Source organism: Tamandua tetradactyla, chromosome 7, assembly GCF_023851605.1.
Source record: "Tamandua tetradactyla isolate mTamTet1 chromosome 7, mTamTet1.pri, whole genome shotgun sequence".
In the NCBI taxonomy this organism is placed as follows: domain Eukaryota; kingdom Metazoa; phylum Chordata; class Mammalia; order Pilosa; family Myrmecophagidae; genus Tamandua; species Tamandua tetradactyla.
The window spans coordinates 6449681-6475922 of record NC_135333.1 but is presented as its reverse complement, the minus strand read 5'-3'; the positions used below and the strand labels follow the sequence as shown (position 1 = coordinate 6475922).

The 26242-nt window shown below is 41.8% G+C and overlaps 1 protein-coding gene across 1 annotated transcript in view; it reads left to right on the top strand.

Annotated features, from left to right (window-relative positions):
• The window catches only part of NID1 (nidogen 1), an 82841-nt gene that overhangs the window by 15288 nt on the left and 41311 nt on the right, over positions 1-26242 (top strand). Inside the window, exons 2-9 of the mRNA XM_077168418.1 lie at positions 5640-5939; positions 8071-8297; positions 10021-10400; positions 12641-12790; positions 17243-17494; positions 18433-18633; positions 20685-20930; positions 21984-22127. Of these exons, the coding sequence (XP_077024533.1) occupies positions 5640-5939; positions 8071-8297; positions 10021-10400; positions 12641-12790; positions 17243-17494; positions 18433-18633; positions 20685-20930; positions 21984-22127 (1900 nt within the window). The remainder of the gene's footprint in view (positions 1-5639; positions 5940-8070; positions 8298-10020; positions 10401-12640; positions 12791-17242; positions 17495-18432; positions 18634-20684; positions 20931-21983; positions 22128-26242) is intronic.

Below are 26242 nucleotides of genomic sequence, written 5' to 3'. Positions count from 1 at the left end.
AGTTTCTTATCTTTTCCTTGTCTGTCTGACACATGTGATAAAAAGGATGGCTTTTTTAAATTTTAAAAATGTGAACAGCTTTAGTAAAAAGTCTCAAATTTAGCAGATAGTAGAAGTTTATTTCCCATTCTTTAAATTATTTTGCCTCGATTTCCCACTGCCTCCCACCCATGGAGATCGCTTTTTGCAAGTTTCATTGTCTTCCCAGTACATTGTCATTAGCACTTCTAAAACTATCCCATTTGTTTCTTATTTGTGCCTACTTCAAGCATAAGTTTTGGAGAGGGCTTCCCCCACTTCCCGCTGGCAGCTTTTGACCCTGGAGGCTGCTGCTAGGCCAATTTAAGTCTTTATAAAGATGGCTATTGTTTCGCCATCTTCAGTATGTATTTGAATATGAGAAATCTAACATGCAATTTTAGCTTGTTGAATATCCACTTTTAGAGTTTTGCTAGTGATTCATGATCTCCGTAAGTTTGCTTTAAAGATGAAAATGATACCGAAGTGCTTTTTAAATGGGAAACACTCCCATTATGAGTGAGTTTCCCTGGCCATCCTCTTCTTAATGCCATTTGGGTCGAAACAACTATACATAAGTGACTCCAGCTGTTAACCGTGGGGCACTTGGCATTTTCACCCCTGGATTTTTGGTGATATAATTGACGTGTTGCTGGTATATTCCTTGAGGTGCATGGATAGACATACACTAAAGGAGTGTTAAGTCGTGCTAATGCCATAAAGAGCTGAAGTTTACCCTTGTTAAAAGGACTTCTTTCTCTTAGGGTGAACTGAGATCAGAAGCAAGATTACAGGGAAAAATTACATTAGTCCAATATAAGGGAAGCAGCTGTTTTTCAACAAAGGAGTTGCATTCTTTATTCTTTAAGACAATTCCACCAAGAATCTCACCTAGGCATTATTTGGTTAGTTTGAGTTACTTTAAGACAATAATATAACAGTATTGCTTTGGTAGTGCTCTCAGTAACTCACACAGGCTCTGCTCAGGCTTTGCAGCATGATCAATCTGAAACCAGTTAGGAATCAGTGCTGGGTCTGAGCTACTAAGCACAAGTAGAGAGGTGCAGATGGAAAGGACAGAACAGTCAACCCTGCCTGGGAAGGTCAGGCAAGACTTCACAAGGAGAAATGGGGTGTGAGCTGGGAAAGGGTATTCAAGGCAGAGAGGACCAGGGATGCAAAAGCATGGTGAGTCTGGAGAATTATAAACCATTTAAAATGGTCCCATGATCCATATGAATTTTTTTTTTAACTTGCACCAATTTGGGAACAAAAAATAATCCTGATTACTATTGTATAATATTTATGTTTAAGAATTGCTTCTTTCTAGACTCAGAAGCACTGTATAGGGTGTGTTGAGGTACTGTAACTTTTGCTTAACTTTAATCACTAAATCTGCTTTCCCCAGCACTTTCTGTTCATCACCGCTGTCTAGCCTTTCCAGTGCCAACAAATACTTCCTGAATTCCTACTGGCTGGGAGCTGGGAGTGAAGGGGTTGGAAAAACTGGGGAAAGAAGGAATTTGAAGACAATGAATTACAGGCCCAACTTCTGTCAGAGAGTGTCAGCACCGATTTATATATTTATCAAAGCCAGTTTGCTCTTCTTTGCTAAATTTTAGCTCAATTATATTTATGATCTATCTTTTGAGATACTTTTTATTATATAACATTTCAAACATATACAAAAGTAGAGAGAATAACATAATTAACTCCCATGCACCCATCACCCAACCTCAACAAGTATCACTTTATGGCTCATCTTGTTTCTTCCATAGCCCTACCTGTTCCTCCCCTCTCTTGGGGAAAAAAAAAAGAAAGATTATTTTTAAGCAAATTCCAAACATTTTATTTCATTGTAAATATTTTGATTGTATCTCACAAAATTATTCTTTTTAAGAACAAAACTGCAAAATCATGAACATGTCTAAAAATTAATAATAATCCCATCAGCAGATATCCAAATACTTCTTTTTTTTTTTTTTTTTTTTAATAAGGGCAGGCACCGGGAATCGAACCCAGGTCTCCAGCGTGGCAGGCGAGAACTCTGCTGAGACACCATGACCCGCCCAATATCCAAATACTTTTATAAATTGTTCTGCTTTGCTTTTCAGTTGTTTTGTTCAAATCAGGATGTTGACAAGCCTGCACTTTGCATTTGGTTGATAGGTCTCTTTGGACTTTTTAAATCTGTAGGTTCCCCCTGACCCTTTTTTCCCCTTGCAGTTTATTTATTGAAGAAACTGGTGGTTTGTCCTTTAGGATGTCCCCCATTCTGGAATTTGCTGACTGCATCCCCCTGGTATCATTTAACATGTTCTTTTGTCCCCTGTATTTCCTGTAAACTGGTGGTAGACACCTGATCAGATTTGTTATCAGTTCATATTTAGTGTAAGCTCTTTACTTCAGTACCCTGTTGTGGTGCTCCAGAGGCAAGAACTGCAGTAACACTGAATGCTGTGACCCTTTGCGTCACTGATCCCCTGAGCTTGCTCTCAGACATTTATTCTAAAACAGCCTGCAGGCCTTATCTGCATTGATCCTCCCCACCCACTTCTTGAAGGATGCCAGGAGGGGGCTGGGCTAACGTGTGCCATGCAGTGTGTAGGCTCTGGTGCTGCACCCAAGACATGGTCCCTGCCCTCCAGAGCTTACAGTATAGCAAAGAAGAGCCCCCAGGGCCTGCAGACAAACCCATAAATGAAATAATTCCAAGTTGTAATCTGTGAAGGAAACATAGGGGCAGCCAAGATATAAATACTGGGTTGGGAGTGGGGGTAGGTGATGGGGAGGGGGTGCTCCAGGCAGTGAGAACCTGCAGTTCATGCCCAGAACCTGAATGCCAGTTAGGAGGCCACTTCCAGACGGCCAACTGGGTGATGGTGGCTGGAGCTAGAGTGGTGGTGGTAGGGACGAAAGAAAGTGCCATTGACTTTGAAGGTAGGACTTCTAGGACATGGGAGGTGAGGAAGAAAACTGACTTAAGCATCTGCTGAATGATGGTTATGGCCGGTCCTGGGCATCTTGGCCAGGGGGCCCAATATAGAGCCCTTAGGGGTCATGCCCTGCAGCTGTGCTCCTTGTCTCCTAAGTGCCTTTTAGGCCTTCTTTGCGCTCCCTGCCCTTTGACCGTTGGATTGCCCAATGGCACTTTTAAATGTTGAAGAAAAGGACCAAGTCTTTGGTAGCATCACGTGCTTGGTACAATGAGAAAATAAGGCAATATTGTCAATCAAGTCTTCCACGGATGGCATATCTGAAAAAGAGAAATTTACTGGGGAGAAGTTTAAAGCTATGAATCAAATGAAACGTTTGGATTTTATGTATCTTTTGTGTCCTCCTTCTTCATTATTACAAAATGTTGAGTTGAATGTGCAGTAAAATTGCACAACACTGTGAATATAACTAACGGTACTGAATTATATATTTGAATGAGATTAAAAGGGGGGAATTTAGGGTGCGTGTATGTCACTGGAATACATGTTTTAAAAAATCCATGAAACTGCACAACATGAACAGTGAACCCTAAGTTAAACCATGGGCTATAGGTAATAGTACAATTATAAAAATGTGCTTTCATCAGTTGTAACAAATACACCACACCAACGCAAGGTGTTAACAATAGGGTGGTATATGGGAACCATGCATTTAATACAATAAAAAAAATAGACTGCATAATAATATCACAATAATAAAACTAATTATAACCAAATAGTCTTTGTTTAAAGCATTTGCAGCGATTTAGAATGTGTCTAAAAATTCAATTTTTAAAGCATTCTTTGTAAAATAGATACATCCCTGTGCCCACATTCTAGATAGTAAATGGCATTGGGAATATTTTCAAAACTGTTGGATCAACTTAAGTTTCATTTGAAAGCAGCTTTTAAAAACTAAGTTGGTTATATGTCGCCTCTGTGTGAATGGCTTCCCAGCAGTAGCTGGTAACTGCCAATTTTTGGTGGCTTGAGAAAGTGAGACATTTCCCACGCTCTCACACATAAATCCAATTGGGATGTTTGTGCAGTTCTGTACTGCTGGGAGAGAGAGAAGAGAACAAGAAACCAGCTGGTACAATTTCTTCCCTGACTCCCTTTTTCTGCAGCCTGTCAGTGTATTCCTGAAAATTTGTGCTCATGCCAGGTGATGATGGAAAATATGTCACTTAATTTAACAGCCCATGGAGTTTGGGGGAAAGTGGGGGTGTTTTTCAAAACACACTTCACTCTCAAAGCTCTCATTCTTTCCCTCTCTGGGCCCACATTGGCTGTACCACGTGGAACCTCTTGACCAAGTTCTTGGCATGTCGCAAGGGTTTGATTTTAGGTTCCTCTCTTTTATCTGCCTGCCTGCCCCAGCCTCTGCTCTAGTAATGAGGTATTTTTCCAGTCTATTTATAATGCAGCTTCTGAAACAGTAAAACAAGGTGCCGCTTGTGAATTCTCATTTGATTAAGAAATTTTTTTTAAAAGTATTCACAGATTTTCTAAGTAAAAAGCCCATCTGCGTGGTATTCTGTACCACCGGTGGGTCATGAGAGCAGGGTCAAAACCTCCTTCATCGGCCTGGCTTTGGAGGTACAAGTGCCCCACCATATCTCAGTGGCCCTGTTCTCATTTTCCCAAGGAGTGTAGATTTTAGTTGAGTCATAACAGTGATAAGTGAGGAATAACTGATTTCATGAAGGCTGTACCCATCATGGTGAAGAGGACCAGCTTTGGAGCCAGGCTCCTTGGGTTCCCATTTCACGACTACCACTTATTACTGGGTGAATTTGAACAGACTAATTAACTTGCCTCAGTTTCCTCTCCAGAAAAATATGGATAATAGCAGCACCTAGTCTTGTGGGGGCTGGAACATGGTAGACATTCCATAGACATTAGCTCTTATGCTAACGCATTCAGCTATTCAGAATAATTCTTGATGCCATAGTGCTCCATTCGTATTGACTTCTTGACACTTCTTGTTTCTTGTTTACTTATTGTATAATCATCTGTTTGTGGCAGTCCTTACCTTTACCCGTCTTGATTGGGTTCCTTGAAGGCAAGGACTGTGTCCTACCCATTTTTCTTTTCTTTGCATGGGCAGGCACTGGAAATCAAACCTGGGTCTCGGGCATGGCAGGTGAGAACTCTGCCTGCTGAGCCACCTTGGCCCGCCCAAGTCCTACCCATTTTTGTACCCCATAGCACGTAGCACAGTGCTGGGATGTAATGATTACTCAGTTTGTTGAATAAATTAATTAAGGATTTAATGATGATTTATATTTTAATAGTGTTTTGCAATATACAAAGCACTTTTATTCCCACCTTCTTATTTTATTCCCATAAAGCAGTAAGGAGGGCACATATGAGGAAACCTGAGACTTGAAGTTTGACACCTGCTCAGGGTCTCATGACTGCTTTATGGAACAGTCAGGTCTTAAGATTCTTGTCCAGAGCTCCTTCCACCAGGCCATAGCGACTAGAAAAAGAATGCTGAGTTTTTGAATTCGGGATCATAACTTTCTCAAATTCTGTTGTATTTAACATCCTGGTGACAACGTTTTGTGGGTGGAGTCTTTAGGCACCATTAAGAAATAAACCACTTCTGCATTCCTTTTAATCATACATGATTTTGTACAGGTCACCACGAACGGCATCATTGCCATGAGTGAACCTCCAGCTGAGGAATTCCACCCTGGACTCTTCCCACCAACCTTTGGAGCAGTCGCGCCTTTCCTGGCTGACTTGGATACAACCGATGGCTTTGGGAAGGTTTATTATCGAGAAGACTTATCCCCTTCTGTCACTCAGCTGGCTGCGGAATATGTCCAGAGAGGGTTTCCAGGTGTCTCTTTCCAGCCCAGTGGTGTGGTGGTTGTCACCTGGGAGTCGGTGGCCCCTTATCAAGGGCCCAGCAGGGACCCTGCCCAGGAAGGCAAGGTAAGCACTCACCAGATACAAAAGGGAGCAGTCTAACAGACTTTGGGGACTCTTTAGTCTTCTGGCTCTTGCAACTCTGATAAACATCATGCCTGTTTTATTGTCAAGGTCGGGAGATCCAAGGCCAAATGTAGTAAATTGGTTATTGCACATCTAAGTTCCAAAACCTTATCTGCAAGACTGTATATATCTATGCTTCGATGATGATTAGATATAAAGAAAGCCAATTCCTGAAAAGACAGCTACATGAGAAAAATAGTGTTAATAAATAACATCCCCTAGTTATGCTTCAGAAAGTATGACCTTAGTTTGGGTGGCAGATACCAGGGGGGATAGTTTCTAATAAGAGAAGTTATTAATTTAAAGTGATGGGTTTAAAATAACAAAGTGGTCCTGAGAGAAGTGAAGAAATATAGAAAAGGCCCCACACTCCAGTTAGGGAGAAGAGAACCATTTGCACCATATAAGTGGTTCAGAAAACAAGTGTTATAATTGAGGGAGGGCATCTCTGGACTCAGTGTCAGGAAAGGCTTTACAGGTCTGTCGATCTTGGACTTGCCCTTGAAGGAAAGGGAATATTTGGATAGGTCAAGTAACTTTTTAGGACGTTCCTCAATTTTTCCTTGGAAAAATAACTTCCCTCCACCATTATTTAATTCTTCTAAAGATTATGGGGTAGTGAGAAAATTGAAAGGTCCGAAAGCCCTTCATTCACATGAGGAATGTTCCAGGTAGACTACTAGTTCCCAAATACCTACTACAGAACACTCGTTCTATAAGAGAGTCCTTGGGGAAAAGATTTTCCTGGACAAATTAGTTTGGGAAATGCTAAATACTGTGTCTTTCTCTTGGAGGCTCACTCTGAGAAGTTCTGTGGTAAAGAAACCTGCTTAATGTTGTTTAAATTAGCATTTCCCAAATTTTTAATTTCTTTGTACTTGTTTTGCTTCTCCAAATAAGGCACATCACACTCCACAAAACACACTTTGATAAAGTTTGTCATGGACCTGCGTGAGGTAGTTTTGCTTTGCCAGCTGTTAACTGAGTCCTGTACGTGAAAGACTGCTTAAAAATCTTAAAATTTTCCAATACTCCCTTTCATCTTCTGCATAATATTCTCCCAAGTCCTTGGTACTGAGTCATTAGCTGCTTCTAGGGCCTAATCATCTCCGATTACTCCTCCAGACAAATGATTTACAATTTCCTGATCATGCTTTTTTGTTTTGTTTTGTTTTTACCCCCAGTATCTTGCACGTACCGCCCTCTCCACTTGTGATGTCCTTTCCCTGTCACTTCCTAAAGGTGGTGAACTCTTCCTTGTTCATCTAACTCGATCCTTCGAATTAGGATGGCCAGTCATGGCCTCCTCCACCCCCTTTCCTCCTTCAGTATCTGGTCCTTCTTCCGATGGCAACTCTAGGTCTTTGCACATATCTCTATAGAGAATCTACCCCCAGGTTTTGTAATGTGTCATTTCACATGTTGGTTTTCACATCTAGATGGTAAATTCTTGAGTACAGGGACCATGTGTTTTTATTTTTTATTGCTCAGAGCAATACCTGGCACCTAGGATATGTGCTAACATTTCAGGAGTACTCTCTCTGTGTCTGCCCCCCCATCTGCTATCTCACATAGTCTTCACATTTCTAGAGGTAGGTGGTTTTATATCCAGGCTTAGAAAGTTTAAGGAACATGTGCAATGTCACACAGTCAGTGGAGTAGAGCAAGAATTTGGATTCAGGTCTATTTTCTTCCAAAGCTCTTTTTTGTTAGTTTGTTTCAGTCTATTGCATGATGCTTGGGTTCAATAAATACTAGCTGAATGATGGATGTGGTTGAGTATGTCCTCTGTCCATGGAAACAATTTCTAAGGGATAAAAATTTCCTAAGTTGGATGAGATTTATGCTATCGTCTGAAGGTCCCATGGCTTTAGAGGCACATAGTCATAGAGATTTTTCAGGAGAGCTCTCCTGGAGTGCTTGTTCTTTGCTGAAAAAGGACTAAAATTCTCTTAGAATAAGGTGAGAATACTGCCATGTCTTTGCAGTATTTTTATAAGTAGTATGGTTAATATGTTTTAAGATCTGTACGTATTTACCCAAGTAACTGAATTTTAACTTTTCTTTACAGAGAAACACATTCCAGGCAGTTCTGGCCTCATCTGATTCCAGCTCCTATGCCATTTTCCTTTATCCAGAGGATGGGCTCCAGTTCTATACGACATACTCAAAGAAGGACGAGAGCCAAGTTCCTGCGGTGGTTGCATTCAGTCAAGGTTTAATGGGATTCATATGGAAGAGTGATGGCGCTTATAATATATTCGCAAATGATAGAGAATCAATTGAAAATTTGGCCAAGTATGCTTTCTTTGTTCTTCAGTAGATTCTCTTCTTAAAAAGATTCCCATTTTATTCAGGATAAGGTTATGGGCATTATAGAACATTACCTAAGAATGTTCCCACAGACTTCAATTTTGTGTATAGTACTTATATTATGTAACACTTTTTTTCTGATAAACTCAAGGGAATATACTCTTAGGAAGAACAGATGTCATATTTTTTAGATATCCTCATTATAAGCAATTTTGACCATTTCTCTTATATATATAAAATTAGAAATAAGGGTTATCCAAACTCATCTCCTGCTGTGAGTCCACAGCTGAGCAAACCTCCCTTCCTTCCCCCTACATTGATAATTCTTACAACACTCAGGTTGCTTTGTAGAATTTGGCAAAGAGAGAAAAAGTCCTGATTGTTTTTTCTAAAATTAAAGTCTACCCTCTCCCATTATTCTTTAAAGAATAAAGAACTCTCCTCCTTCCTAACTTTATAGGTCAAATCTAGCCTAAAATTCCTCTGTCCTTTACTTAGTGGCATGCCAATAAATGCTTAACAACTGGGTTTCTGAGGGGGCAAAAAGCCCTGATTTATAGTGTTTGTCTATTTCTGTTGCATAAATACTCTTACCATAGCCAACTTCAAACTCTATTGTAACATCACTCAATGTGAAATTGAGAGAAGATGCCCAATTACATTGTATTATGTATTATATAGTATTTCCACCATAAAATATACTAGATTTAAATAACTTCAAGACCATAGGTAACAGTAAAATAATTAGGATGTGATGAGTTTTGAGTATTTATTACCTTTGTTTTTAGTATAATTATTTAACCATAAGTTTATATAATTTAAGTTTTCACAATTGCTGTGTTTAATAACCTGCAGATAGAATTCCTAAAAATTTAACAATCTGCTCTCATGAGCTGGTACAAGCAAGCTCTGGCACAACCACTATCTTTACATGAGTCCAAGTCAGGCAAGTTGATTGGATATCCTATTTCAACATGACTTCCTTGATTCCTCAGCCCGCATCCCACCCCAGTTTTTTGCACAGTGTTCTCCAAAGACCCATTCTGAGTAATGCTATGTCTTCTCTTACATTTTATCACCTGGCCATTTTATACATTTCTGATGGAATACTTCCCAATTGTAGACTTATAAGAGCAATAAAACTGGTGGAGCAAGAGGTAGAAATTAGAATGACTGTATTTTGCCTTTAATAGTTAAAAAATACTTTTGGATTCTGTATCTCATTTTCATCCCACTACGTTCTTTGAGCCCAAAAAGTAAACTGAGACTTGTTCAAGATCCCCCAGCTAATAGAGTCGATATTTCAATTCTTTTGCTATGGAAAGAGAATAGTGAATAAAAGAAATGTCTTCAAGCAACAGGTTGCTTATATTAGGGTGTATAACCTACTACTTGGTATGTATAAGAACATTTTGAGGCCTGACGGTCTCTAGAATGAACCATGCTGATGGCCGAGGGTAAGCCCTTGCACCTGTGGTGCCCATTTGGCTACAGTCTCCCAGAGAAGCCCTGGAATGGTCCAGCTCTGGGGATCAGACATACCTGCATCCCTGTTCTGTCCACTCCCCGGCTTCTGTTACAGGGGGAAGCAAGCAAGGGGTTTCACATGGATACAGATCCTGTGGGCTTCTCCTGCTTGGTTGGGGAGGGGCGGAGGCTGTTTGTGGGGTGCCAGCTTGTTTCCAAGGGGCCTGTCCTCCCTCCCTAGGAGCAGCAACGCTGGGCAGCGGGGCGTCTGGGTATTTGAGATGGGGAGTCCGGACACGGCCACTGGTGTGGTGCCTGCTGACACGAACCTCAGCCTTGACAATGGAGCAGACTATGAAGATGAGGAGGAAGATTATGACCAGGTGACACGTCTGAACCTGGAGAGCGTGGCCTCCACACCCTTACCCTACGAGGCTCCAGAAAGGGGAGATGCTAACACGTACCACGTTCCCAGTGTACTCACCCCACGCCACGTGGCTACCGAGAGACCCCACGGACCTTCCGTGGGGAGGACCAGGTCTTTCCAGTTGCCGGTGGAGAGGTTTCCCCAGCAGCACGCGCAGGTCATAGATGTGGACGAAGTTGCAGAAACAGAAGTTGGTAAGGCCATTTAAGTTGCAGTTGGTACAAACATGGATATGCGGTTTTCAGTGGGTAAGAATGAGAAGCTGGGGGAGTGGGGGCCGAGTTTCCAGTCGTAGAGCATTGCCGTGTAGGCTGGATGACTTCAAACACTGCAAAGGATCTTTCAGGATTAGAGCTATGGCTTTGGAGACTGGTGAGTGTGTCTTCTTTCAAGGCTCCCAGCATTCGTTCCAGTCTGTCTGTTTTATAGAGAAAAAAGCACTTTAGACCTATTTTGAAAGCCAGATTTTCTTATTTGTGACTCCCAAGATCAGAATTATCTTCAACCACCTGGGGGAAAAAAATGCATTTTAGAAATTTCTTTGGCTATTTAAGCATCTTATCTCTGGCGTTGGAATTAGAATGGCTGGTTATTTTTCCCTCCCGTGTCCTATCAGATCAGAATTGGTTTACGAAGGTAAAGCATAAAAAATACGTGAATGCCCCATTTAAGGCTAGTTTTACAGTACGGTCTTTGCTAGTCAACCATATTATATCCAATTTTGCTATATTTCAAGGAAAACAGTTTGAACCCCAGCACGGTTTAATTTGCCTTATAAGAAATGCTCAAAATAAACCACATCATTCTTTTTTTTTTTCTCTTCAGGTTGACATATAATCTTTAAAGTTCATATAAATGGGATAGTCTAAGCCTTCAAATGATGTTTACTAAGACTGTCTGGCTTCTACCAGGAAGTTCCCATAAGACCCTCAAAAAAGTATAGTCACTCCCACATTGTGTACTCTTTTTTTATTTCTTCTTCCTTTTTCTAGTTTATCTGCTAGCAATAATCATACATTTTTTTTCTTATTGAGTGTTTCAAAGCATGGACAGATTCTGGTGGCAAGGGGTAGTATGCTTATTAACTTCAGGGAGGGATAAAACAAGGCACAGAAAAGAAGTTGCCTTTGGGTGACAGGGTGAGGGAATGGATTCATGTCTCAGGGCTCCTCTTGTAGATACTTTTCCTTGGATTTCCTCGGAGATGCTGGCTCCTCTTAACCTGTAGCCATCTGCCTCTGAGAGCTGAATTTCAAAGTGATCTCCCCTAGATGTGACGGGTGTGTTTACTTGATGATGTTGAGTTTCAAGTTTCACCCATTTCCACCTTATCCAAGTTCTCTCTGAAATTCTCTTTTGTGAAACCATCACATTTAAAACAAGACCATATCTAGCCCCAACAGTTAATAGTTGCATATTACTTAATATTGGTAAAAGCCCCAATGTAAACCCAGAATTTGTCTGAAATACATGTTTTTCTGTCCCTTTGTCCCAATCATTTCACTGTTTTTATCAGAAAGGTCAGTCTTCTGTAGCCAGCAGAATATTTCTGGTATTATTGGAATAGTTACCTACAGACACGCAGTCCCAATGACCCACTTAAAGGCTGGGCACACAGCTGGAGCTTAAACAGCCAGTAGCATCACATGTGTGTTCAGTTTGGGGCCCAGGTGTTCTGGCCTCCAAATATCCCTTTTATAAACACTGGAAATTCCCTTCTGAATATAGGATTAAGAGAATCTATCTGGGGTTAAATTTTACTTTTATCTTCACTCATAGCAGTCATTTATAAATTGGATTATTATCCCCTTTTAAAGTTCATCTTCTCTTGTCCTTTTGAACTACATCCCAAATTAATTTGCTTTGACTTATTAAATTTAAAGAGTTCATAATTCTAATAAAATGAGCCTGGGAAATAGACCTTTAATGCAGGGAGAAATTCTTTTTTTGCTCTTGGGGTTAAAAGGCTTTTACACTGGGTCTAACTGTGGGCTTATGTCTGAACAGCTTCTGAGTTATCCCCTGGGGAGAAGTGGGAGCACAAAAATAAAAAATATTATAAGATACCACACCGCCCCCCCAAACCTGAAGCTGATCGTCCTGACTCCGTCAGATGAACAACATCCTAAGATTGAAATTGAATGGCAGTGACATAACTGACTCAGTGATATTGAGTGTGCTGGATCATAGCAATTTTTAATTCACTCTTGTGGTTTCCCAAACTCCTTTTGGATCTGCCTTGGTGAGTTGAGCATTCCTAGTTAAGTGGTCACATGTAGTGATTTCTAACCTTCTGTGGTGAGGCCCTCATCCCTTGAATTGCCTGCAACAGATGGGAAATCCTCCAGGGCTTGAAGACACATCTGTGTGATAAAGCATCTGATCTGTGATTATGTGAAGTGCTTACAGGTGTGCTATTGTTTCCTCGGAACAGTTTTCAGCTACAACACTGATGCCCGCCAGACATGTGCCAACAATAGACACCAGTGCTCTGTGCATGCCGAGTGCAAAGACTTCGCCACTGGCTTCTGTTGCAGCTGTGTTGCTGGTTATACAGGAAACGGCAGGCAATGTGTTGCAGAAGGTAATTTGCTTTTCCAGGTTGAATTTGTTGGGGGAGATGGTAGGAGGGTGGGGTTTCTGTTTCGGTATTTATTTCTATACATTGCCTTTACCCAAACCTCTGGAAGTGTGTAGTGTTTTTGGTATGGCAATGATACACAGTCTCTCACTCCTCATTCTTCTTCATGGGATGTCCATTTTTTTCTTGCATGGCGAGGTCTCTTTCCTTCCTGTGCTATTTCTCCATCTCTGAGGTGTCGCTATTTGAAGCCCTAACGTGGGAAGAAGGTCCGAGTGTGGAAATTATGCAGCCTGGGGGAGGAATTGTTAATACCCCTCATTTTCCTGGGTTTCTTTCAAACCTCTTCCATAACTTGGTCTTCAGACTCTCCCCAATTTTATTTAGCAGTGATCATGGACCTAAAGATTCTAACAGTTGCTAAACCCCAGCATGGCCACAGAGGGCTGGCTTAGAGCAAAGTTTGTAGTGGAAAAGTTTGGTTCTGTCATCCTTCCCTTCTGTTTCACTTTCCTCATGTCCCTGAAATCGTAGCATGGTACGCGGTATTTAAGGGGTGCCACGGGTAATTCTGGAGCCCTAGATCAAATCTGTGGTGAACTCCAAAGTGGATTCAGCTCTGGGTTTACAGCAGTTCTGAACTCTGCCCCCAGATGGATCAACATTTGCACAACCCCTCTCTGTGCCAATCTAGGGGTTCCAACACAGGTTTGCTCAAGGTTTTAGAGACTAGGAGAACCAGGGGCCATATGCCAGAGTGTATGCAAGCAAACAAACAAAAACACCATACTGAACATTTATCCCTTCAGATGCCAAAAAGCTGTCTCACTGTGTCACAGGTAATTTTCTTTTTGTGCTTAATGGAAAAACCTCAATTACTTTGCAAAATTTGACTAAATAAAATCCACCTGAAAGAATATTTTCTATTTTTCATATGCCATAGCTATCATTAAATCAGTTATAATTTTAATTTGCTAAAAAAGTAGGTTTCTTCTGGGTCACAATTAGATTAGGTGAGTATTTAAATACCACCTCCAACAAAGATGAAAATAGGATAATTTTCATATTATCTATTAAGGATGTTTTTAAGGTCTTTGAATGTATTTTCTTCCAAATTCTACCACCTCGGGAATAGTGTGCCTTTGAGTCCTTGTTTCATGCTTGGCTTTTATATTTCTGCTAACCTGGGAGAAACTTCCAAAATCCACAATGAAAGTGTATTCTTAAAGAGCAACCTCATTTGCTCTTGCCATGCCAAATAGCAGAGGTCAAAATGCTGAGCAGTTTGTTTCACAGTGAGCTCAGATAGGACAAACTGCTCTGCTACATATTTTGACATTATATACACACCCCAAAAGAGCTTTGTGGTCTAAATATTTGTTGGATTCTTGCTACTTTAAAAATTTTTTCCTAGCTCAAAGTTCAGTGGAAAAATATTTGTTTGGTTTCCTTCACTTGGCTTCCTGCATGTTTCTGCAATTGTTCTTAGGATACATTCTTTCGCTATTAGTCTGCTCACTTCATAGTATTCCCCAGTGCAAAGACACAATTTGTGTGCAGACTTACTTGGTGTGTTAATAGCTGTAGGCTGTCCGTGATTCTGGTTACCTGCTTAGGCATATAAGACAGAGCAAAATGTCATCACAATGTGGGTGACAATGCCCCCCTGCAGATCTGTCTGTCTTAAGTTTATTCACCAAGTGTTGCTGAGAACTTGCAATGTGCAGAGAACTCTGCCGAGGCTCTGTCAGGGTTTGGAGCATGAAAGACTTGTCCCTAGTAATTTCTAATCTAGAAAGAGAAATGAGGTATGTACAACCAGTAACTGACATAATTTAACTGTATGTCAAACCTGAATAGTCCAAGGTGACCTTTGTTTCAGCTCTCATTCTTCAGTTTATTTTTTTAGTTGAAATATAATTCACATATCCTGTTTAAAGTGTTTAATCTGATGGGGCTTAGTATATTTACAAAGTTGTGCAAACACTACCTCTATCTAGCTCCATAACATTTTCATCACCCCAAAAAGAAACCCTGTACCCATTAACAGTCAATCTCAATTTTCTAGTTTTCCAGCTTCTGGCAACCCTTAATCTATTTTCTGTCTCCATGGGGATGCCTTAGTCTAGATATTTCATGTAAATGGGATGATGCAGTATGTAGTCTTCCATGGCTGCTGCTTTCACTTAGCATGATGTTTTCAAGGTTCAACCATGTTATACCATGTATCAGAACTTCATTCCTTTGTGCAGCTGAATAAAAACCACTTTTTTTTTTTATCCAATCCCAGTTGGGTTGTTTCCCTTTTTGGCTGTTGGGAATAATGCTGTCGAGAGCATTCACATACAAGTTATTGTGTGTACATATGTTTTCTCTTCTCTTGGAAACATATTATCTAAGAGTTGTAATCGTTGGGTCATATATAACTCAGTTTTCTTTTCTGAATACAAGAGCAACTTAAATTCTTTAGATCTAGTTTTTTTCTCATTAAATAATAAAAGCACATACAAGTTATAAACCTTCACACATGATTGAAACAGTAGAGAAAATGAAGGAACTGAATTGCCCTGAGTAACTCCTCCTGGCAGTTATATGTAATCTCTCTAGATATTTTCCCCAGGTATGTGTTAACACTTGTTATTCATGTAATATTTTTTAACAAAAATGGTGTCACCTACATATAATATCTGGCAACTTATTAAGAGCTTTTTTTTTGATTAATTTAAAAAATTTTTTTTAAATACCAAAAAACACCAAACAAATGCAAACATTCGTAACTTGATCATTCCGTTCTACATATATAATCAGCAATTCACAATAACATCACATAGTTGCATATTCATCATCATGATCATTTCTTGGAACATTTGCATCTATTCAGAAAAAGAAATAAAAACAGAAAAAAATTTATACGTACCATACCCCCCACCCCTCCCCCTCACCGATTACCAGTATTTCAATCTAAATTTATTTTAACATTTGTTCTCCCTATTATTCATCTTTATTCCATATGTCTTACTCATCTGTTGATAAGGTAGATAAAAGGAGCATCAGACACAAGGTTTTCACAATCACACAGTCACGTTGTGAAAGCTATATCATTATATAACCGTCTTCAAGAAACGTGGCTACTGGAACACAGCTCCACATTTTCAGGCAGTTCCCTCCAGCCTCTCCACTACATCTTGACTAACCAGGTGATATCTATTTAATGCGTAAGAATAACCTCCGGGATAACCACTCGACTCTGCTTGGGATTAAGAACTTTTTTAAAATTTCCCAAAGTAGGTCTCACTGACATCTTTCCCAAGCATTTAAATGGGACAATCAAGAATAAACACAACTCCATTCCACCAAGCTGGTCTGGTTCTAACGGTGGGTTTTGTGTGGTCTGGCGTGTCCATCCATGCCCAAATCTGTGCTGGCTTGAGCTGGATAGATTTCCAAGTCTCAGACTGTCAGTCCTAACCCCTGAATGGTAAGACTGCTTTTGAGTCATAAATGCTTATTAAGGTGTATTAGGCAACCAAGTGTCCCAGCATCCTAGGACCATTCCAGTTGAGCCCTGTCACCCCAATGAAATGGTATGTACTGCCCCTTTTTCTTTCAGAAGTGAGTGTTCTAGTTTGCTAGCTGCCAGAATGCAACACACCAGAGAAGGATTGGCTTTTAATAAAAGGGGATTTATTTCATTAGTTCTTCAGAGGAAAGGCAGCTAACTTCCATCTGAGATTCTTTCTTACGTGGGAAGGCTCAGGATAATCTCTGCTGGCCTTCTCTCCAGGCCTCTGGGTTCCAACAATGTTCCCCGGGGTGATTCCTTTCTGCATGTCCAAAGGCCTGGGCTGAGCTGTGAGTGCTGAGATGAGGTATGCTGAGCAGCTTAGGCTGTGCTATGTTGCACTCTCTCACTTCAGCACCAGCCAATTAAGTCAAATGTCATTCATTGCAGCAGGCACGCCTCCCAGCCAACTGCAGATGTAACCAGCAACAGATGAGTTTCACATGCCATTGGTTCATGTCCACAGCAACAGAACTAGGTGCCTTCACCTGGCCAAGTTGACAACTCAATCTAACTACCACAGTGAGAAACTATATGGTCTCCCTAGCTCCAGATCTCCCGTGATATTGCTCTTCTCTGGGAATTAGTTGCTTTGTCCCTGAAGTCCTTGCTCACGTGGCAGGTCACATCAGAGCTGCCAATCACCTGCCCACCATCAGTTCACCTGGAGGAGAGGAAGGAGCCTTGGAGTTTGTAAGGGTCATGGCACGCGGTCATACGGGCTTTCTCTTGGGAAACAAAACTGCTTTAGCTTATCCCAGAGCCTTACCCTGGTGCTCTTTTGCCTCTCTGCCATCTTCTTGAGTAAGTATGGGCCACAGCAGACACATTATCCTTTTTTGAAAGGCTGGTGTGACAATAGCGCCTACCTTCTTTCTCTGTTTCCCACTCAGGTTCCCCTCAGCGAGTTAACGGCAAAGTGAAAGGGAGAATCTTTGTGGGCAGCAGCCAGAGCCCTGTCGTCTTTGAGAACACCGACCTCCACTCCTACGTGGTGATGAACCACGGGCGCTCCTACACAGCCATCAGCACCATCCCCGAGACCCTGGGGTACTCGCTGCTTCCACTAGCCCCTGTGGGGGGCATCATTGGATGGATGTTTGCAGTGGAGCAGGACGGATTCAAGAATGGGTTCAGCATCACTGGTGATTTATGTCCTACATTAAAATTACTGGGCCATGCAGTGGGGGCTGGGGGTCCTAGGGTCGGAAGGAAAAGGAGCCCTGTGCTGTGAACAACTTGCCGATAAGCATTGCATGGCTTCTTCGGTCCTCAGACAGAGTACCTCGGAGTTGTCCACCTTTTTCTGCAGAAAGCCAGATAGTAAACATTTCAAGCTTTGCTTGAATATTTTAAGCCATATGGTCACTGTTACAACTACTCAGCCATACAAAAACAGGCAGCTCTAGTTTGCCAATCCTTTTTACAATGGGAGTATCCAAATGTGGAAAAGGGAAGAAAGAGAAAGAAGGAGGAAGCATTTGCATGTCTGGTGTTGCTACCCTGCCCAGACATGTAGCATATAGCATTCATGCTTAGCATGGTTTTCTGGAACTGGTGATGGTTTTCACTGAACAACTCACACATCTGGCCAAGATTTTTATATGTTATAATAACTATCACTATAACTCACATTCATATAGCATTTAACAATTTGCAGAACACTTAGAACATTCTTTATCACATTTAATTTTCACAAGATAGATAGTATCCCTAAGTTAGGCAATGGAGGGAGGCTCAAAGGGTTAAGTCAGTTGTTCAAGTTTACCCAGCCAGTAGCTAGCACAGCTGGTAGTCAAACCCAGGCCCTGGCTTTTTCCAGCACAATCCCTGAGCCAATGTACCTTAGAGGTTGGTTCGTGCCTGGGTAGCAGCTCCTCTCCTCTTGGGCCACATGGATGTTCACCTTAGAGCCTCAGCGCCGCCAGCCCTGTGTCCTACCAGCCGTCTACAGCAGAAGTGTGAATTTGCCGCCATTTTGTCAGCCCATGGCGGAGGGGCCCCACAGAGAGCCAGGGTTGTGGACAGTAAGTGGACCTGGGAACAGGCTGACTATTTGCATAAAACCAATCTTGTTTTCCAGGAGGAGAGTTCACCCGCCAGGCTGAGGTGACGTTCGTGGGGCATCCGGGCAAACTGGTCATTAAGCAGCAGTTCAGTGGCATCGATGAGCACGGACACCTGACCATCGACACGGAGCTGGAGGGCCGTGTCCCGCTGATCCCCTTTGGCTCCTCCGTCCACATCGAGCCCTACACAGAGCTCTACCACTACTCCCGCTCAGGTGAGCTGGCCGTGCACCCTGCTCCCTGCCTTCCAGGGCAAGCCTGGATGCCAGCACCTACCTTCCTGCCCGCTGCAGCAGCTCTGTGCCTTGTTCAATTGTCCTTGGGTTTGACGTGAGAAATATGCAGGATGTGGGCCGACATCTTTGCAAAGCACCATTTATTCATAACTATAAATACAGTACACACTCATTGTAGATAATGTCGTGCAGAGAAGAAAATAAGCGTAAGTTGTTATTGTAATCTTGGGGAGAATCATTAAATTTTAAGTGTATTTCTTCTAACTTTTTTCCTAATACATACATGTACACAAATATATATTATTTCAAAATAGTATAGTTTTATCGCAATGTATATATATGTAGCTTTTTCACTTTTTATTTTGAAATAATTTTCAACTTATGAAAAAGTTGAAAATAACAAAGAATTTCTGCATACCATTTACCCATCTTCCCTAATTGACATTTTACCACATTTCCTTTACTCTTCTCTTTATATGTATGTATATGTGTGTGTGTGTATGTATAAATGTATATATAGAGATTTTTTTCTAAACCATTTGAGAGTAAGTTTGTTGAGATCATGAGCCTCCATCCCTTAAATAGGTCATGTGCTTTTCTTAAGAACAAGAATATTCTCTACATGTCACACTATAATGAGCAGATTCAGAAATGTAACCCTGATACAATTATATGATGTACAATCAGGTCTATAGTTTTTATTTAAGCAAAATTGCAGTCATAACCCTTGTTAATTTTCTCTTTTATATTTTATAGTTTGATTAAAGAGGTTTCGAAAACACTTCTTAATGAATGTGTACTCTTCTATAGTATACCTGGTCGTTCAAACCTTTCTCCTGTTTTCTAAAGCTCAGGTTATTTCCTGTCTTTTTCCTTTCCTCCATCAGTTGAAATGACCATCTCCATCACACGTCTTGGCCATATTGCTAACTCCTTTCTAACCCTCAAAGATTAGAAATAATAACAGTTCTGGGTCAAGCAACGCGAATTCTAAAGATTCTTGTTAAACTGCTTTCCAGACAAAGCAGTGACCCAAGGCTTTGGGGCTTGATGAGGCGTCTCTTTCTGGGGGTGGAGGGTGGGTGAGGAGGGTGAATTGGAGATGGGGAGAGCAACAGAACCATCCCCTACAGCTGTCCATGGCCAGACTCTCAGCACGTGGGAGCTGGAAGGAAGGCAGCTTACACTGATCTTTCATTTATCCTCTGGCTTTTGTGCTTCTTATTATGGTGTAAGCTGCAGCAGAACACAAAAATATAAAGAGTCTTTCATACTTTTTTTTTTTAAAGTAGGAAGTTGTAGATTTCAGTGAAGTCATGACTGAATAGCAGGCTCTCTTCTAATTGGGGAAGATTGTCTTCTCTTTTCTCGAGGTTTGCTCAGAGCTCATTAGTAATTTTTTCAGAAATTGATCACTAATTTCTCATTTATTAATATCATTTAACTGCTTAATCTAGTCCTGTAGAAGCAATCACAATTTATTGAATTCTACATGAGAAAATCAACATAAAGCAATTAGCCCGCTGCTCGTCATGCAGTAAATGCTCAATAAACGGTGGTTTCAATTTGTAATGGTATTTAGCCTGCTCAATTTCAGGGATTTTACGTACTGCATCTCATCAAATTCTCACCCAAACCCATTTTGTAAAGGAAACTGAGACTAGAGGACCTAGCCTACGGTTACACAATATGCATGTGGTGGTGCAAGGGTGTAAGTTCAGCTTAATCCCCTATAAGTCTGTGCTCATTAGTCCCTGAGTGAGTCCTGAGAATCATTTTAGAAAGTTTAGAGAACCACTTCATTAGAAAAAGCAAATAATAATGCAAATACTAATAATAGTTAGGGATATCTAGGTAACCAAATGAGTCCCAACCTAGAAATAAATTTTCTTATTTAGCCTGTTCCCATCTGGCCTCTCATCTGGTTTCATGATGGCCAGAGAAGGCTGCTGCTTGTCTTAAAGCTCTTGCGTCTTTCAAGGCTTCTCCTCTGACTTCCTGCCTTGTCCCTCTCTCTCCCTCACCTCCAGTGATCACGTCCTCCTCCACCCGGGAGTACACAGTGACAGAGCCTGAGCGGGACGGGGCTGCCCCCACGCACACCTACACTTACCAGTGGCGGCAGACCATCACATTCCAGGAGTGCATCCACGATGATACTCGGCCGGCCCTGCCCAGCACCCAGCAGCTCTCAGTAGACAGTGTGTTTGTCCTGTACAACCAGGACGAGAGGATCTTGCGATATGCTCTAAGCAACTCTATAGGTCCTGTGAGGGGTAAGTGAAATGGGTGTTGAGATTGGTATTGTGCATGGGCCGATATATGTCTCTCTGTGTGCTCACACTTTAAAAATAAATCCTTGCTCTTGGGTGGGTTGTTTGGGGTCTCTTAGTCTATAGAAGGAGAAGGAGATGCTAAAATTTAGTCTTGCCATCTGTGATTCTTAGTAACCTATGTTTATTCTTCTAAACTAAGATCTATTCCTGATGCTCCTTAAGGAGGAGTGAAGAGTGCCCACCTGTTGAGTTACCTTACATGGTGGACATGGCTAGAGCCAGCTTTGGCAGTGCTTTGCAAATGCTCTAATACTCATCTTTGAAAAGAATCATGTGCTCAAGACCTGACAAAATCTACATACCCCTGATAAAAGTTAGGCTCAAGGCTAAAATGAGCTCTGCCTAGTTAGCACGCATCACTGGTCTTGCTATCTTCTCTGCGTTCCTTCTGGCTGCATGGAAGGAGCTGGGGTTTTGTGAGGGATCACAGCTTCTTAGTGTCAAACTTCATATCATCCAAATCCTTAAGCCTCAGGATCATGTGTATTTGGAGTCTAGGGACTAAGATCTTTCTCTTTTTCAGTTGACTCCATACCCAAGTTACTTCTCCAGCTTATCCAGTTTATTCATACTTGGGCTCCACAAAGCAGATAGAAGCAGATGTCATACTCCTTCCTTTTGCAGCTGTGGCTCTAAGTATCACGGGTCAGCAACTTTTTCTTAAAGGTCCAGATAGTAAATATGTAAGTCTTTGCCAGCCATATGGTCTCTCTTGCAACCTCTCAGTTCTGCTGTGGCACAAAAGCAGCCATGGGCCATGTGTAAGCAGATGGATATGGCTGGTTTCCAATAAAACTTTATTTACAAAAACAGACAAGGGCCACAGGATGTAGTTAGCTAACCCCTGCCCTAGGGTTGTACAGAGAGTAGTCTGATTTCGTCTTATATGATCACCTTCTTGGTCAACAATTGTGGCTTACTTTCTGTGGAAGGAGGAAGCCTGCAAGAATTCTTGAGCACTCACTTTGTCTAAATGTCTCTGTCTCTTCACAGAGGGCTCCCCCGATGCTCTTCAGAATCCCTGCTACATCAGCACCCATGGGTGCGATGCCAACGCCGCGTGTCGCCCTGGCCCTGGGACACAGTTCTCCTGCGAGTGCTCCATTGGCTTTCGAGGAGACGGTCGGACGTGCTATGGTACAGCGCTCCGTTCTACCTTGGAGGCTTGGGGGGAGTGTCTGGACTCAGTAAACCAGGGAGCTCAGCAGGGTGATTGGCCTGTGAGCTGGGAAGCGGGGCGAGATAAATACCGATGGATATGCCCAAGTTGTTTAAGCTACACACTCTGTGGGCATATTAGGGTTCCTTCCGGTTGTTTTTCATCTGAGCAAACCTGCTGACTTGTAGCAGAGTAGAATTCACAAAAAGAGTGTAAAAGGATGCTAAGGATCTCTAGCTATGATTTGTCCAGGCACCGTATGCGTGAGGTACTTCATAGGCACCGCCTCATTTCATTCTCTAAGCCTCAAGAGATAAATTATTTTATTCTTCTTTTTTGTAGATGAGGACATTGAAGCTCATTAAAGTGAGCAAATGACAAAACCGCATTTGAACTCACATCTCTGACTTGAGCATCTGCATGACCCTGACTTCTTGTTATGCTTGTTTTATTAATTATAATTTAATTTCAAATACTTTCATGTAGAAAGCTTGAGAGTTTTACATGCTTATATAAGTGTCACTTAATTTTTAAACATTCCCAAGGGGCGGATATTTGCTTCCCAACTCAATCTGATATACACCAGAAGTAGCTACTGCAAGGCTATTAAATGCTTCCAGGGGTGCTACCTAAATCTGCATCAGAGGGCTCTCTACATAACATAAGGAATATTAGGAATACGTTTCCCAGGTGGAATGAATGGTGCACAGATACATTGCTTGGTTAGAAAGATAAACAGCCCCTTCTGCTCTTGCATGAAATGGGTGTAAGAATCTGGTGAGTGCCAACAGTGCCTCAGATGGAGAAACCAACCTCCTCCTCCCACCACCAGTTAATGGAGGATTTGGTCCACTGATTTTATGTGAAGGTTAGCAGATCCTGCTGTTGGAAGATTGCTGTATTTGCTTCAGAGTGAACTGTTAACGCAAGGTACCCACTGGAACACCTGAAATAAGAGGAGCAGGTTGTCTGATTGTTTGGGCTGCCTGCTCGTGACTTGGTGCATATGATGAATTCGGTATGAAACTTGCTTTCCTTATAACCTGTCACCGGGAAGGAGACACAGTTCCTACTCACCCCTAGTCGTCAGCATTTCCTCATGTTTCCCAGAAGAGCCCTGCAGTTTGGAATGGCTGAATTGGCATAGCCCAGTTGGAGGCAACATGACATTGCCTGATGTGAGCAGAACCTCTGAGGGCCACAAAGATGGGGACAGCCTCGCAGGGGTGGGGCGCACACACCCTAGGACTGTATGCCACCTTATTTCAACTTCATAATCCAGCTGAATACTAAGAAAGCGGAAGATATCCCAACCTGCTGCTGCTGAATTGTGACCTTCTGCCTCATATCTCCTCTTGGTACCTGAGGTTGTCATAGCAAGAGGGCATCACAATCCTTCAATCCATCAGACCGTATGTAATCTGTTGCTATCATAGAAAATCCCCGAAAGGCCTTATGCAGGAAGACAGAGATGGTTGCATATGGGCAAAACTAAGGCGTTGCTCTGGCATATTAGCCCTGTGGAATGTGGATATTTTCCCAGACAGGCTATTTATTGTTCTGGGTCACCAGAACGTGCCTCAAAATTTAATGCACCGAGACAATAAGAAATTGCATTAAGCAGATCACTTTGTGCGTTATTTTCATGTGGGAAATGCCACAGAAGAGGGAGAGAGCTCATCCTTTCCACGAGGATTCAGCTATGTAATTTAGTAGGTGAAGCACTGGTTTAATGAAATATGATCTCCAAAAAAGACTGGCCTCAGTTAAACAACAGAAAGTGAACCTCCCAGGTATTTTGGAGATTTTCTGTTGACTCCCTGAGCGCTGGTACTTGGCAAAATAGAATCTGTATATTTCTCCAAATGGGGACTATAGAGATAATTTGGTTAATATCTAATTGAGTATTGTTTTGAGTACCCACGTAAGGTATTTAACAAATCAGCAATGAGACTCTGCTCCTCAAAGAGCTGGTCCTTTATGAAGGGACAAATTGGAGAAATTCATCATGGTTGAATATGTGAAAAGCAGCCACTCTGAAGAAAGTAAAAAAGGAAACAGTAATTCTAAGAATCATTTGTGGTTTTCCTATTGGGGTAGAGAGCAATTTATGGGTCAAGGAAACCTCTTCCCAGGGGAGAGGCTGACCAGATATTGAATAATAATAGTAATAATCTTCAAACAGGCATTGTGCTATTTTTTGAGAGTCAGTTATCAACAATTCACCATTTTTACTATAGAAAGGATTAAATTCCTGGCCTTAATTTACAGAAGGGAGGATTTAAATTAGATCTTAGAAAGAATTTCTGAACTGCAAGGGCCACAAAATATTAATGGAGTAATTGCTAGGGGCTGGTCTCTAAAGAAAAGGTGTCTTCCAGCCTGGTTTTCATGTGTAGACCTGCTTAGAGGTGGCAGTTGCAGTAGGGTACTCCATCCCATGGCCCCTGAGAGTCTGTTTGGGTGGTTCTGCAGGCAGGGCTGGAGGGAAAAAGCAATCTCCTAAAATCACCTAAAAAGCTTCTTGCAAAACACAGCTTCCCTTTAAATCCTTTCTGAAAGGAACAGAACTCGAAACAGTCCGCCTGGTGATTTTGCTCTGTCTCCTTGATGGAAAACCGGTGTTCTACACTATTGTGCTTTGGCAGTTAGGTCAAAGTTATTGAATCCTGCAGTCTGTGCAATGTGTCCAAGACATCTGGGCTGGGAATTTTCCTCTGAGATTTGTGGCATGAGAGATAGGGAAGCCGAAATGGTCTTTCTTCTCCATGTCATTGGAGCAGCGCTCGTAGATGGAGTTCTGCAGTCTGCACTTGCTGAATGTCTCCCTCCAGTTCCAGCCTGTGGAAGGAGCCACTTCTGGAGGGCCTTTGTTTCATAACCCTCGGGCTGTGCCCGACACAGTCTTCTTCTTTGAGACCTTGCATCTTAAACATTTCACAGAAATGCACATTTCGGTATACTTTCCAAAAGCTAAATAGCATGTGGTTTTGGGTTTTTGCCTTGGTACAGAACAAATTACGGGGCTGATATGACAGAAATGCTTGTCTTTTTTTTTTTTAATTGATTTAATTGCTAAATCTTAACATCCAAACATTCCATACATGGTTTACAATCAGTGACTCACAATATCATCACATAGTTGTGCATTTGTCACCATGATCATTTTTCAGAACACTTGCATCACTCTAGAAAAAGAAATTAAAAAAAAAGAAAAAACTCATCCATACCATACCCCATACCCCTCCCTCTCATTGACCATTAGTATTTCTGTCTATCCAATTTGTTTTAACCTTTGTTCCCCCTCTTATTTGTTCATTCTCCAACCATATTTTACACTCATCTGTCCGTACCCTGGATATGAGGAGCATCAGACACGAGGTTTTCACAATCACACAGTCACATTGTAAAAGCCATACCATTATACAGTCTTCTTCAAGAGTCAAGGCTACTGGAACACCGCCCAGCAGAGAAAGGCTTGTCTTGTGCAAGGTAGTCCAGTGAGCCCATAGGACATTTGTCTCACCAGTAAAGGGACTAGCCAGACTGGTCATCGGCAGCTTTGTCTCACATAAAGGTGGGATTGGGCGCTATGTAATCTCAGCCATTAGAAAATTTCCCTCGCATGTACCTCAGAATTCTAGAAATTCCAGAAGGCACTGCATACAGTGTGAGGTTTTCATGGGAAAGCCCTTCTGTGACTGTGTTCATTGTAACCCATCAGTGGACAGGTGGCCCCAGGGTAGTGACAAGTTAGCTCAGTTTCTAGTCTCAGCCAACCACCCTTTCACTGTAGTTTTAGCCACAGACTGGCCCCCAGCGCCTAGTGACCATTTGACGTCCGTGTTTCCAGAATCAGCCAAATCCATTAACATGGATTATGTTAGAGGATGAATCTCTAATAATTGTAATAGAAGAATTTCTTGGGCATGGTAGATGGCCTTTTGGTCAAAACCCATCTTCTGTCATCCTCAGAACCCCTCACATGAGTGATAATATGCTTATTTACCAGCGGGGAAACTGTGGCTTCATGAAGTAACTTGCCTACGATCACACAGCTGGTAATTGAAGGAGGCAGGATTTTAATCTAGGA